The 14,561-nt window shown below is 50.1% G+C and overlaps 1 protein-coding gene across 16 annotated transcripts in view; it reads left to right on the top strand.

Annotated features, from left to right (window-relative positions):
- GAS7 (growth arrest specific 7) overlaps positions 1-14,561 on the top strand; it is a 195,769-nt gene that overhangs the window by 110,262 nt on the left and 70,946 nt on the right. For 15 of the 16 annotated variants that reach the window (XM_022596192.3, XM_089900345.1, XM_089900347.1 and 12 more), the window contains one exon: positions 11,222-11,342. In XM_022596192.3, the coding sequence (XP_022451900.1) occupies positions 11,222-11,342 (121 nt within the window). Of the gene's footprint in view, positions 1-5,844; positions 6,653-11,221; positions 11,343-14,561 lie in introns of those variants that run through there. The other variant, XM_089900348.1, reaches the window with a different exon arrangement.

Genomic DNA, 14,561 nt, shown 5'->3' on the forward strand with positions numbered 1-14,561 from the left:
TTGCGGCGAGCAGGGGCTACTCTTCGTTGCGGTGCGCGGGCTTCTCATTGCAGTGGCTTCTCTTTTTGCGGAGCACGGGCTCTAGGCATGTGGGCTTCAGCAGTTGTGGCACGCGGGCTCAGTAGTTGTAGCTCGTGGGCTCTAGAGCGCAGGCTCAGTAGTTGTGGCACACGGGCTTAGTTGCTCCGCGGCATGTGGGATCTTCCCGGACCAGGGCTCGAACCCGCGTCCCCTGCATTGGCAGGCGGATTCTTAACCACTGTGCCACCAGGGAAGTCCGCACCCCAGTGTTTGAGGGCTGGCAGCCCTTGGTTTTATAGACGAGGAGACAGACATCCAGAGAGGCAAAGAGGACTGCGTAAATCACAGCTCGTTGCCTGGGAACACAGTCTCTTTAAGCCTAGACCCTTGTGCTTTCTGCCGACGCTCCCGATGGAGGTAGGATGTCAGAACAGCCCCTGCTATTTTTATCTGCTAGGGGAGGGGTAGGAGGAAGGGAGCCAACATTCTCAACAGCCCATCAGGAAGCTGAGTCTGAATAAAAATGTCTTTGTTAATCACAAGTGAGCAGAATCTCTTGGGTTTTTCCTGCTCAGAAGCCAGGAGTTGGAACGGGCTGCCGGGAGCTCACTGCCTTTTCCTTTATAGCTCCGAAGCATCAGGATCAGACACACCTGAGAAACAGGACAAAAGTTAGGGGCTTTCTCTGGGGTTCCCCAAGCCCCTCCAGACTCCAAGGTGGGGAAGCAGCTGTGGCTTCCCATCTTATTCCCGGAGCTGTTCTCTGTATTTCAGGAACATCCACGGGAACCCCTTTCCCCCTGTGGCCCTCAACACGGCCATGAGGCCTCTGAGTACCTGCTCCCAACCTCGTAAACAGCGAGAGTGACTGTGATATTCAGTGGCATGTTTATGCTGTTTGGTCAATGTGGAGATTCTCCCAGGAGATGCTGAAGAGAGGGCATCTCTCAGATCCTTGTCATGCTGGATGGTGTCACCAGGAAAAGTACCAGCCATCCAGAGTTCCTCGTACCTTGCATTGTCTCCTCTTAAACCCTGTTAATTGGCCCTTCTGTCTTATATCTGTATGACGGTGCAACGATAACAAAATCTCTTTCCTCCAGGGTTGGTGAAGTGGGGCCCATGCAGGAATGTGTGCCGGGCCCACGTAGAAACCACTTTCCACCCTCTACTGCTTGGCCCCCAGACACTTCAAGGCCATGAAGTGGCCTCTGAACCAGGAGGGTTCATTCATCTAACGCTTTCTTGTCATTCGCAGTATCACTTGCAAAGCTTTTCTTCCATCCTTGCCCCGCTGGAGACCCCGTGGTTTCCAGTTGAGCAAGTTTTCCTGCTAGGGTTGACTTCCTGTATCCCTGCATGGGCTACATTGTAATTGTGTTAATCAAAATTCCTGGTTCACCAGATCACTCCCTTCCTTTTCACGGTCAGAAAATACAGAGTTTATTGTTCTGTGTCCTCTGCCTGTTCAGTCCTAAGAAACATGCCCAGTGAGTTGACTGGCCCCCAGGGAGGCACTGGGGGGCTTGCTGATGGCTATTCAGAGTGGCCAGGACTCTCGCTACATCTTCAGGAGCCAGACACACCTGCAGTGCTCAAAGCAGTTCAGCCTCCAGGCCCAGGGCTGACTGCTTTGTGGGAGCCGGGAGAAAACCCCCATGGCACTGATGTCCACCTCTCGGAGTGGATACCAGTGGCAGCCAGGGTGTGAGGCTTCCTCTAGCAGCGTCATGGATGGAGGACAGTGCTGGAGCCAGTGGGGGGGATTATGAAAGGTCGCTGCTACAGGCAAGGAAAAGCAAGGCAGACGCCCATGGGGAACGGGGCTGGCGAGTCCAGGTGCGTCACCCTCTGGCCACTGGTAGATATCATCCTGGGAGCTTCTCGGGGATGGGGTGGGTACAGGTCTGGCATGGTCAAGCGGGGGAGTCCAGCCAGAGGGATGTGGATCATTGCTGTGAAAGTTACCCCATCCATCCATCCATCCATCCATCCATCCATCCATCCATCCATCCATCCATCCACCCATCCACCCACCCACCCATCCACCCATCCACCCATCCACCCACCCATCCACCCATCCACCCATCCACCCATCCACCTACCTACTCTGAGCAATGAGGCCTGAGGACACTTGGGTATCAGGTTTAGAAGAGTCCTGGGGGCTTTTGCATTTAAGTGATTAGAGCCTGGTTTGGAAATTTCCTTTAAAATGGACTCAAAGACACAACATTGTAAATCAACTATACTTCAGCAAAAAAATTATTTTAAAAAAAAAGCAGAGTAAATGTGGTACAATAAAATAAAATAAAATGGATTCAAAGAAGCAGCCCTGCCAACCAGGTGATTTCTAGTAAGAGGGGTGTGAGTATACTCATGGAGGGTTCTGGCAAAACCTCTGACGAGTCGGTCACATTTACTGAGAAATTCTGCACACAGAGAAGCGGAAGGGAGAAAGACATCCTGCGGCTCTGTGGCTCCTGACTGGTAAAAGCTAGAGGTGAGCGTTATGGTTTGACCCCCTTTCACACGGGGTCCAACCAGAGTGGATCAAGGGAAGCCGAAAAGCTCAGACTCAGGCTGGGCAGTAGTGACAGTCTTCTCTGAGTGCTGAGCCCGGCTCTGGCTTTGAGGGCTTCCAAAGGCAAACAAGAGGAACAAATGAGATCTTCTAGAAGCCCTGGGTTCCTGAGCTTTCCCTCATCCAGCAAAGTGCTTTGGGCCCACCCTGTCCGCCTTCATGGATTTCAGGGCTCAGGGCTCCCTGTGGAAGAAAGTTTGTGGTCTCCAGGGACCCTTCCCTTCTGCTGTGGTCCCTCTGGCTGGAAACGCATCCTTCTCTAGAAAATAGAGGAGGACAAATACCAGATGCCAGAGGATGGTAGCGAATTGCGCAGGTACCTGAAAGTCTTGGCAGGAGGGAGGAGAGGAAGAAGGGGACTTTCTTCATCAGGATGGGAAGGGAGAGTGGGATTCTGCTTCCTTTCTCTCGGTGTCCACACTTTTTTTCTCCTACCTCCTGATCTTTTCTAGTATTTTCTGGAATTTTTGATCCGGGTTTTTATTTCTTTTTTTACACTATGTATTGAGAATAGTCACCCTTACACATGTTCTGTAACTAGGTTTACGATGATTATTTACACATTTTTTATAAGCTGCTTTCAGTGTTCAGCCCTGGTCCTTTTTACCTCGAGGCCTTCATTCTTCACCTGTAATTGTTTTAATCTTTCAGGCAGTTGGAGTACATCTTTCAAGCACTTGATTGGTAAATATCCTGAACCCTTGTCTGTAGAGCAGTGTATTTCGATCGATTTCACTCATGAAAGACAGCTGTGGCCACATAGAATGGGCTTAGCATTTTCGGCCTAGCGGTCCAGGGGTGTCTTTGGAAATGTGGTCACAGAAGAGCCAAGAGCAGCTTTATTTATGCTCCTTTATGGGAGACACCCTCCTCCCACTTAAAGGGTTGTAGGACTTTATCCTTTCTTTGCTGTGTAAATGTATTGTTAGAGGGTGTCGGCTTGTTGTTGGGCTTTTAAAACCCATTTTGCCTGGAGCAGTGCGGGACCTTCCTTTGTGTCTCTAGGAGCTGAGGGAAGTTTTCTTCCCCGGGGCCCCCCCAATCAACCTTTGTTTATAGTTTCTTTTCTGCTACGGCTTTTGTTCTAGTTTCTTCTTCAGGAACACCTAGCATCTCTTCTGTCGATTCCCGTTTTCATGTTTTCCCATTTCCTTTGCATTCTGGGAAAAAAATTCTTCAGTTTGTTTTGTACATAACTGACTTTTTTTTTTCTTTCTACAATACTGATTTTATATTCTATTGCAACCAATGTGGATATTCCTTTTATCACTACCTTTTAAATTTCCCTACAGTTTTGAGCACATCCTGTCCTTTTTTTATATCATTTTTTTAAACCAGCTTGCCTTTTTTCCATTAGTTTGTTCTCTCCTTATGACTTTGGCGTTTGTATAATAGATGCTGTATCTTCCTGTCCTCTTTTGAGGTTGCTAAATGGTTTCCTGGAATTTTTCTTCTGGAGACCAGATGAGCTCATGAGTAGACGTTTGTGCTGCTCCTGAGGCGTCTGGATGCTGTTCCTCAATTTAATTTCTGCACTTCAAGAAACACTGTATTATCTTGTGTCCCCCACCTCCCTGTACTCAAAGTTGAACAGTCCGTTCAGTCAGTCCATGAAGAGCTGGGATTTGTTCACAGGTGGGGCACATGCATTGCTTGGACAGCCATTCTCTGTTTACTTGTTTGGGGAAATAGCCTCTCAAATCTGTTTGAAGCCCAGTTTCTATTACAATTCCCAGTTTCCATCCATGCATCCATCCATCCAGTATTCTGGGTACTGAGCTGAGACTAAGAACAAGATGGACATGGCCTTGCCTTCCTGAATCTTACACTCTGTTTCTCTGTTGTGTGGCTCCTCCTCCTCCTCTTCCTCTGCCCTCTGGCTGAGTCTCCAAATCTCTCACCCCTAGAAGAACATGAAAATGCTGTCAATGCCCATCCTCTTCCCACCAGCCTATGAAACCACTTGGGAGGACTACATTTCCCAGAATGCACTGTGCTGTTGTCATGGGTCCCCTCCTTCCTCCCCAGCTATTTTCTCTCAGTCGCTCTCCATGGATAGAAAGGCTGCCAGAGCCAGAGAGAACAATACTTTCACCTGTGACACAGAGGAGAAGCGCCCAGTATTCTTGTGGACACAGACTCTGAGGCTGGCGGCATCGGTGTGGGAAGTGGGGCCCTGCTTCATGCCTTCTCTCTTACCCTGTAGCCAGAGATGATCTTTCCTTGGGTAGATCTTCCCAGCTCTGTCTGGGAATCTCTCCACCCTGAACAGGTGTCAGCAGAAAGGTGTGGGGTGGACGTGACTCTCCAGTCTCCAGCCCCGCTGGGTCTTGGGCTTCATTTTTTTGGTTTTTTGTTTGTTTGTTTGCCTTAAGTTTATTTATTTTTGGCTGTGTTGAGTCTTCATTGCTGAGTGCAGGCTTATCTCTAGTTGAGGTGAGCTGGGGCTACCCTTTGTTGCAGTGCACGGGCTTCTCATTGTGGTGGCTTCTCTTGTTGTGGAGCATGGGCTCTAGGTGTGCGGGCTTCAGTAGTTGTGGCAGGTGGTCTCAGTGGCTGTGGCACGCGGGCTTCAGTAGTTGTGGCTCGCGGGCTCTAGAGCACAGGCTCAGTAGTTGTGGCGCACGGGCTTAGTTACTCCGCGGTATGTGGGATCTTCCCGGACCAGGGCTCGAACCCGTGTCCCCTGCAATGGCAGGCGGATTCTTAACCACTGCATCACCAGGGAAGCCCTGGGTCTTGGGCTTCTTGGTGGCTCCCTTGCAACCCTGTCCCTAATTGGTTGACCCATATTGAGTGACAGTGGAAGCCGCTTCTGGCCTCCGGGTCGGGGACTGCTCAGCGCGCACCTGTAACAAACTGGTTCCCGGGGGCTGATGGCTCCCAGGCACACCTGGCCACGCCCTGGCTGCTCCCGGGTGTCCCAGCTGGCTGTGTCATTGGGAAGGGAGAACTTGCTGTCGAGTTCTTTATGGAGATGTCTTCAGGCGCTGTCAGTCAAGGCACCGGACTCATTAGCAGTCATTGCCATGGCAACGGGTCTGCCAGAAAGTGGCTCGTTAGGCTGACAACTTCAGCGCTGTTATATATAGATCTGGGTGTGGGGGAGGGGGGCTGTGAGGGCCGTGGAAATGCCTTTCTTTAGCGCTCCTATTGCTTCTGGGTTTGGGGTGTGAGAAGACGCGGAATGGGGGGACCTTAAAACCGTCCGATCCGGCTGCAAAATCAAGTGTCTGACGGCCCCCCATTACCACCGGCAAGTACCGTTTGCTCACACCTGCGGAAGGTAAGAACCAGGTGCTTCCGGAAGTCTCCTAAGGGGCAAGGAGTCCTGGGTTGAACTTGAAGAAACTGGGGGGCGTCTGAGTGTGGGGTTCGTACTGCCTGGAGGCTGCAGAGGCAAGATAAGTTCTCTTAGAATAGTCTATCTGAAGGGTCTGGGCTACGGGACAGGAGTGTCTTCTTTATAAGTAACCAGGCAGCCAAACACTGTCTTTTTATAAGTTATTAATTTTCTGTTCCCAGTTTTGATCTCAGAAGTGATGTTTTCTCTCCATCCCTCCTTCTAAAGAAAGCTGCAGACCATCTCTTCTGAGTTCATTGAGCATGAGATTTAAGGGTACATGTTAAAAAGCAGCTTTCTAGGCTCAAGGTTGATTGTGGAGTCAGAGCCCCGGAATCTGCACTTTAACCCACATTGTTGGTGACGGACGGGGTGTCCCAGGGACCACACTTTGAGAAACACCACTGTAGGGGGATTTGTGTTTAATCTCTAGGTGACTTCCCTTTGTCTGCTCTTATTTTCCCCCTCCGAGGAGGGGATCAGTAGCCATCATTAAGAGGAAAATTTCTTTGGTTGTGTTGTTCTATGTAGGGAGACGAGGAAGTCAGCCCACAGACGGGGAACGTGACTGGTTGGACGTGGGCGGTGATATTTCTGCACGTCTCCTGGGAAGGCATATGCTCGTTTGGAGACCGTGAGACAGGCAGGAGAAGCAGGCCTGAGTTGCCATCCTCCTTGCACGGGAGCTGGGATGTCAGGTGGTCCAGGTGAAGATACAGAGCTGATCACAGACAGCTGGGGAGAGATGAGCTGAGGGTAACTAGGATTTGGGTAACTGGGTAGAAACAAAGCTAATATTTTAAACTGGTTTAACTGGTTTCACCAATTAAACTGTGCATTGTTGGGTGAGATATTAAATTCTCTGAGTCTCAGATTCCTCCTTTTAAAATGGGAAAAAAATGGCATCTCTGTGGCAGGCTTGTGGTAATGATTAGAGATGAGTTTGTGAAGCACCTGGCCCAGTCCTTGGTGCAATGTAAACATTTGGTGAAAGTCATTATCAATGAGCGCAAATGGGATCTGAGCTCAGGTGTTTCTTGAGGACCTTCTAGACTAGGGTTCTGAAGTGGTCTAGAAACTCTCGATGTTCCATAGGAGATAGGGTGAGTGAGTAGGTGCACACATGCCTCCATTTTGGGGGGCAGAAGAGCCATAGTTTTCTTTAGATTCTCAGAGGATGGGCTGTCATATACAGTTGAGTGGGTTGTTTACTCAACAAGGGGACCCAGACTGGGGGGGAGTCAGGGGCAGCTGAAACCCAGCCTTGCACTCAGGGGTCTGGCCCATCTGGGGAAGAGGCAGTGTTTTCTCATTCCCACAAAGCAGTCCTGTGCATGAGGTTAAGAATTTCTTAGTTGGAAGAAACTGGCTTCATCTCCCCCGATTCACACTCCTTCAGCTCATGTTCATTGTAGGTGGGGCCCCCAACCTCACCCCTCACCCCTGCTTCTAGTTCCTATTCCCATGGGAAAGAGCTGCTGAAATGGAAGGGGAGAAGCCACAGGACTAGGGAAGGCAAGGGAAGGATTTAAGTTGGAAGGAAACTAATTAGAAGAATAGGTTTGGCAGAGACCTTAATTACTGGGCAGTTACTCACGCTGAATCCTCTTGATGGCTGTGGGGCAGCTCTCCCAGGAGGCCTGCCCCTCCATGACCACGAGGAATGAGGTAATGGTGGTGGTTTGGGCCTCTTAGATGAGGGCCTGCAGGTGGGAAGGCCAACTGTGTGTGTGTGTGTGTGTGTGTGTGTGTGTGTGTGTTAAAATACACCTAACATAAAATTTACCGTCAGTGACATTTATACCTTCACAGTTTTGTGCAACCATCACCACTGTCTAGTTCCAGAACATTCTCATCACCCCAAAAAGGAATCCCTGTCCCCATTTCCCCCTCCCTCCAGCCCCTGGCAACCACGAATCTGCTTTCCGTCTCTACGGACTTTCCTGTCCTGGATATTTCACGTCAGTGAGATTGTACGATATGTGGGGTTTTGTGTCCAGCTTACTTCATGCAGCATGATTTCAAGGTTCATCTGCGTTGTAGTGTGTATCAGTACTTCATTCCTTTGCATGGCTGAATATTCCTTTTTACGGACACACCACATTTCGTTGGTCCATTCATCACTTGACGGACACTTGGGTTGTTTCTACCTGTCGGTAATTGTAGATAATGCTGCTGTGAACATGTGCGTACCAATTCTGTGTTTGTTGTTTTCAGTTCTCTTGGGGATGTAGCCAGCTGTCTGCACGTCTTTATTTTTTTTTAATATTTATTTATTTAGTTGGCTGCTCTGGGTCTTAGATGCGGCACGTGGGATCTTCGTTGCCTCACGTGGGCTCTTAGTTGTGTCACGCGTGTGGGATCTAGTTCCCTGACCAGGGATTGAACCCGGGCCCCCTGTATTGGGAGCGCGGAGTCTTAACCACTGGACCACCAGGGAAGTCCCTGTCCACGTGTCTCTGACTCCTGACTTACTAGAGGCCAGCCAACAGGAGGAACTTCTTTCTGGAAGAGGGGAGAAAACAAGGGGACTGTGGCTGCCTGGGGGGCAGGGCGGAGACAGAACACAGTCAGATGGTGGGCAGAGCGGGGCCCCGAGGGGATGTGGAGACCTCTTTGCCACGTTGGCCAAATTAGGAAATTGGCTGAGTTGGCCCAGGTGCCCCCCCCCCCTTTCAGCACCTCTTGGCCCTTCTGGGCTCAGCATCAGGGATGCCTCCCCCAGGTACCTTCCAAAGGGTCCTGCATTTCCTGGACGGGGGAGACCTCAGAGCCATCGTGGCCCCTACCTGGCCATCAACGTCCTCAGACGGAAACCCAGGCTTCTTCTGACCCTACAGAGTTAGGCAGATTAACCAGTCATTCTAAAGAGAAAAGCACCATGCAGCTGTGGAGACAGGACAGATGTCACTGGTGCTATTTCACAAGGGGGACCCAGAGGGACGGAAGGTTCGGTCCACGCTCTCCACCAGCCCAGCTAAGGAGAGGTCTTTTCACCAGAGTATGTGAGTCAGCATCGTGACCCAGTGGCCTCCCCTGCAGGTCTGTGTTTGCCTTCTAAGTTGAGGACTCCTGGAAACAGAAACCTCAGAGAAGGGACTGTTAACGGGGACATTTCAGCCGCAGTGATGGGGCGGGTGGGGCGGAGGCCGGGTGTGTGCCCCTGAACTTCACGTTATAGGGGGCAGAGGCTGTGTGAAGCCTGGTCTTGTTCAGCCTTGAACGGCCCCCCGTTCCGCTGGGAACGCCCATTGGGCACAACTGGTGACAGGCACTGTCCTAGGTGGCCAGTTTGTTATTGATCTCCACGGCATCTGCCACAACTGGGCTGATGTTTCACAGATGTGGCAATAGACACAGCTGGTTGAGTCATTTCCCCAGGTCACGTGGCAGCTCAGGGGCCGTGTCAGGATTGAATGAGCCTGAGGCCAGAGGGCTGGTTTTCACGGTGCTTCTGGGTCCCTCTCTCCTCTGCAACCTATTTCTGGCCACGTCCGTCTCTGAGCCTTGTTTAATAGCTCTTAACAATTTCTCATTTCTTACCAGGTTACTTAGACAAGCTGTAATCTGGCCTTCCCTTCTTGGATGCTCTAAGTTACCTGAACTCAAGCAGAAGCAACCTGGTTCTATTGATAGAATGTTCCTCTCTTCAGCCAACCTCCTGAGCTCCCCACTCGTATTTTACTAGCAACTCCACTCAGCCAGAATGTCTGTCTCCTGCCTGTGTGCAGACACTGTGCTCATCACAGGGCTTGCATGTGTTTCGACCGCCTTCCAATCTGGAAGAGGCCGGAGCAGTGTCCGGACGCCTAGGTAAACGTGCACAGCGGTGTACCTGGGCTCAGTGGACATGCTCTGCTGGTGAGGAGGCCTCCTGGCTTCTCTCTGGCCCCTGGTAGTTCTTTTAGAAGCCAGCGCACGGAATCAGAGAGGAGCCGTAAGTTAACAGGTGTGGGAGACAGAAGCGATCGGGGCGTGGGGGAAAGCTTTTAGTTAAATTGTGAAAATTCATAATGAAACGTACACCGCCGTTACTCAGAGGGCCATGGGGTGGCTGTGTTTACTCGAAGTCCCAGGAGAAGCTAGGATTGATCCCATCCCGCTGAGGGTGTGCAGGGCACCGCAGGAAGCAGAAGCACGTGGCTTTGCAGCTTCAGAAAAGCTGAGAGGAGTCTGGGAGCTGTGTGTCTCTACTGCTCACTTTCAATCTCTTATCTTCCTAAGCGGTGGTCATCAGTGATCAGAACCTGCCTCCGTGGGCATGGCTGGGGGATGCTGAGGGCACTTAGGAGCTGACGCGGTTTAATATCGTCTGAACCAGGGTCCAGCTTTGTTGAGAAATTCACAGCATCTCTCCTCGTGTGGCTGGAATTCTGATTTTAGTCAATTTACTTTCTTCACAAGGAACAGCAATTGTATGACGGGCTAACTTGGACCTTCTTATTTTTCAATGTTCTTTAGCTAACAACTTTTGCTTTTGTGTTTATTGAAGAAAATTTAGATGAGAGAGAGAAGCAGAAAGAAAAGAATAAAAATTCCCCAGAATCCCACCACCACAGATCGCCTCTGTTTTAGCCTTTGTGTCTGCATCTTGTTCTTCTGCTCTATGCTTTTTCTCTGATTTTTTTTTCAAAGTACTGCCGTGCATAGTTTAAAGAATTAAACCGCACATCAGTGCGTACGATAGAAAGGAAGTCTGTTTCGACTCAGATTCCCAGCTCTCTTTGCGAGAGTTATTTGGACACTTGACTAGAAAAACCCCACCTAGATCGTTATTGATTCCTGGCTTTATTATGGAAGGTTTAACATCTCGCTCTGCTGAGACTTGCATTAATTACTCCTGGTCAGTTCCCACAGCAGGCCCTGGGCCTTGTCTGCTGCTGTATTTGGTGGTCCTGAGGATTTTCAGATTCCACAGTGGGAGCTGGAGAGTGACCCGCCTCCTCCAGGCAGGTGCAGCAACCCTGTGAGTGGTTTTCTGGGGGCCCGGGAGGAGAAAGCCCAGCTCTTGTGTTAACTGACGGGCATCTCCCCCGTCCTCTGGGGGGTGCTGTCCCTTCTGCGGTGGTTCTGAAAATCAAGGGCTGCTCATACCTCATGCTCAGGCAATCCCCGAAATCACACCTGCAGCCCGTAACCTCAGGGAGGCCCGTGGGCCACACGCCCCCGCCAGTGTCGAGCCATTCCAGGGAGACTTCATCTGCCTCTGACTTCCTGGTTGAAAGACAGTTGCAAAAATGCCACATGTGTGTGACCTTCTCTGTCTTCCTCCACAGAAGCCTGGAATGGTCCCCCCTCCACCGGGAGAGGAAAGCCAGACCGTTGTCCTTCCACCAGGCTGGCAGAGCTACTTGTCCCCTCAGGGCCGGCGCTACTATGTCAACACGGCCACCAATGGTGAGTCCCGCTCTGGGCAGCGTCCTGTGCCCGCCCCGGGGTCCTGTCCGTCTGGAGGGGTGGTTCTCTCCTCCCTCCTTCACCTCCTGGGCTTTAGACTTTTCCTCCCGAAATCTACCTCAGAGGCTGCAGGGGAATCTTGCCTTCTTCACAGGGCTGGGTGACAGGGGTCTGAGCCTGGGTGGGGAAAGATGCCCTTCAAAGTTGGGGTCATCCTTGGAACCTCACAACCACCTGGCATCTTTGTGGAACCCAGCCTCATGGTCTGGGGCTGTGTTTTCCAAACTGAGATCGCCAGAGGGTCTGCGGTCCACAGCTGGTTTAAATCAAATCAAACAGGTTACGCTACTGCATGATTTCTTGGAACTTGGAATGTGCTGATTGATACCCGAACAAGGGTTTTGAGAGTGGGGTTTCCCTAATTACATCACAACATCGCTCTCTCTTCCCTGAAGTATCTCACTGGCTGGAGTTTCCTAGGATGTTTTCTGGGAAATTCTGGGGCTAGTTATGGATTATTTATTCTAACCGGTAATTAGAGGTTCCCTGTGCATTTCTGAGTTGGGTCAGGACCACATCTCTTTGCCTCCGATTATTGTAGGCCTCCTGAGCCTTCACAGCAACTCCAGGATCCTAGCACGTAGGCTGTAGAATGACCTTCAGGAAGGCTGGAGCAGGCTCATACAAGGAGGAGTGGTGGCCTCTATAACAAGGTGGACAGAGCAGTGTACAGGCTGTGGTCTCGGGCTGGGCAGAGCAAAGCCAGCCACTAGCTCTGTCTCTTGACCACCAGAGAACGGAGAGGATGGAAACACAGAAAGTTAGATTTGGTGGGAATCACAGATGTGTGTGCCAAGGCAGAACGTGGATTCGGGTAGGATTTCGGCACCTCACTTCCCCCATCTGTGCCTACCTGACTTATGGCTACCTCCTCCCTCCCGACAGCACCATTGATATGGTTTATGTCTATGAACCTGCACTTGGCGGGAGCGGGGTGGGGAACTGGTGACAGGAGAGCCAGCTGCTGTTTAGAGGAAGCAACAGAGAAGGCAGCTGACAGCTGCCACTTGGGGCGTCTGGTTTGTTTATATTCCCTGGCAACCTGGCCTTCCGTTCAAGGAGGGGTGTTCTAGTTGAAGAGGTAACCAGGGGTTTCTAGGAAAAGGGAAGTGGAACTAGTTCTGACCATTCTAATGAGAAGCTTCCTCACAATAAACCCGTGAGCAGCTTTGTTATCAGACTTTGAAGTTTCGGAGGTGAGTGTGTTTATGGGCAGTGCCCCATCTGTAAAGTGCGGAAGTTGGACCAAATGATCCTGAGATCATCAAGAATTCGGCTCCATTCTTGTCCTGAATTAGCCACTCTGTTGCAAAGGGGCAGAAGGGTAAAAGTCGCTTTCTGAAATCTAACTGATTTTTTAAAAATAGCCGTGTAACAAACAGTCCGTTGCTAGTATATGCTCTCATTCATTTAACTAGCCCTCTCTTTAGTAAGGGGATACTTAAATTCCATTTTATGTTACCAGGCGGTGTGAATTTCCAATAACTTGCATGTCAAGGAATAGGGTTCTTTTTTCAGCCATTTAAAAATGTAAAAGTCAGGCTTCCCTGGTGGCGCAGTGGTTGAGAGTCCGCCTGCCGATGCAGGGGACATGGGTTCGTGCCCCGGTCCGGGAAGATCCCACATGCCGCGGAGTGGCTGGGCCGATGCGCCATGGCCGCTGAGCCTGTGCATCCGGAGCCTGTGCCCTGCAACGGGAGAGGCCACAACAGTGAGAGGCCCGCGTACTGCAAAAAAAAAAAAATAAAAGTAAAATTCGATCTTAGTTAAGGAGTTCCCAAGCTGTATGATGACATACACGTGTTGGCCTGTGGGCCATATTGGTTGCTGTATTCCTGGCTCCTTGGTCTTGCATTCTAGACTCATGCCAGCTTTTTTTTTTTTAATCAATAATCAAACAATTACATTTACTGTATATATATTATATGTCGAAATGCACTAAATTACCCATAAATAATTTTACTTAGCCTACTCAACAATCCAGTATAACAGTGGTTCTCAATAGGGACAATTTTGCTCACCAGGGGGCAAGTCTGAAAAGAATTTTGATTGTTCCAACTGGGGAATATACTGGCATCTAGTGAGTAGAGGCCAGGGATGCTGATAAACATCCTACAGGGCACTAGACACACGCCAGTTTTATTCATTCGTTGTTTAATTCATTCTTCATCTGGTTGATTGAATTGTTCAGTCAACAAACATGTGTTGGGCCTCACATATGTTCCAGGCAGAGTGTTGGATGCTGAGGATATAATAATAAAAAAGAAGCAGCCTCAGCCCTCAAAGTACTTAACTTCTACTAATGGAAGCAGATTTTATTTTATTTTATTTTTTATTTTTAGTTTTGGCTGTACTTTTATTATTTTGGCCATATTTTAAACTTTTGATCCAGCTTGCAGGATCTTAGTTCCCCGACCAGGGATCAAACCTGGGCCCTGACAGTGAAAGCGCCAAGTCCAAACCACTGGACCACCAGGGAATTCCCAGAAGCAGATTTTAAATGAGTCCATATTTGATTGCAGTCGAGAACAGGGCTGTGAAGGAGGAGTCCACAGTGTTTTGAGAGCATGTCCCAGAGAGACCCTGGGAGGTCAGGGGAGACTTCCTGGAGGAGGAGGTTCCCTTCAGCTGAGATGAGAAGCATGACAACAATGTTGGTCATGTTTGGAGGGATCATGCAGACCCTGAACATCACATTAAAGATTTTGCTTTTTAGTTTTAAGGCACTAGGAAGACCAGATATCTTTCTGATTCTCCTCTGGAATCTTAGCCCCATTTTGTTTGGCTGCTGGGCTGCTTTGTAAATTTTTTAATCTGACTGCCTTTCTTCAGGAAGGTGCTTATCAGAGCAGCCTCTTGCTCTTCTCACACCCACGTTTATCTGACCCCTGACTCCTGGAAGCATGTGTCTCCTCACAGCCGGGCCAGCTGCACCCACCTTTCCGCCCCAACTCTTGGATCTCTGCTGCCCTGGGACTCTGGCCAGAATCGCTCGCCACTGCCCAGGAAGCAGACCCCCTTCTCGCAGGCACCATGAGCCATTTCTTTCTTCTTCTTTCTGTCTGTCCACCTTTCTTCCAAGCTCTCCTGGTCTCCCTTAATCCCTAATCGCTTCTTTTGCAGAGGGCGCTGGGGTACCATAGATGTGCTGTCCCCGTT

Source organism: Delphinapterus leucas, chromosome 19, assembly GCF_059928025.1.
Source record: "Delphinapterus leucas isolate spDelLeu-1000000601 "Yukka" chromosome 19, BTC_Dleu_Yukka2, whole genome shotgun sequence".
Taxonomy (NCBI): domain Eukaryota; kingdom Metazoa; phylum Chordata; class Mammalia; order Artiodactyla; family Monodontidae; genus Delphinapterus; species Delphinapterus leucas.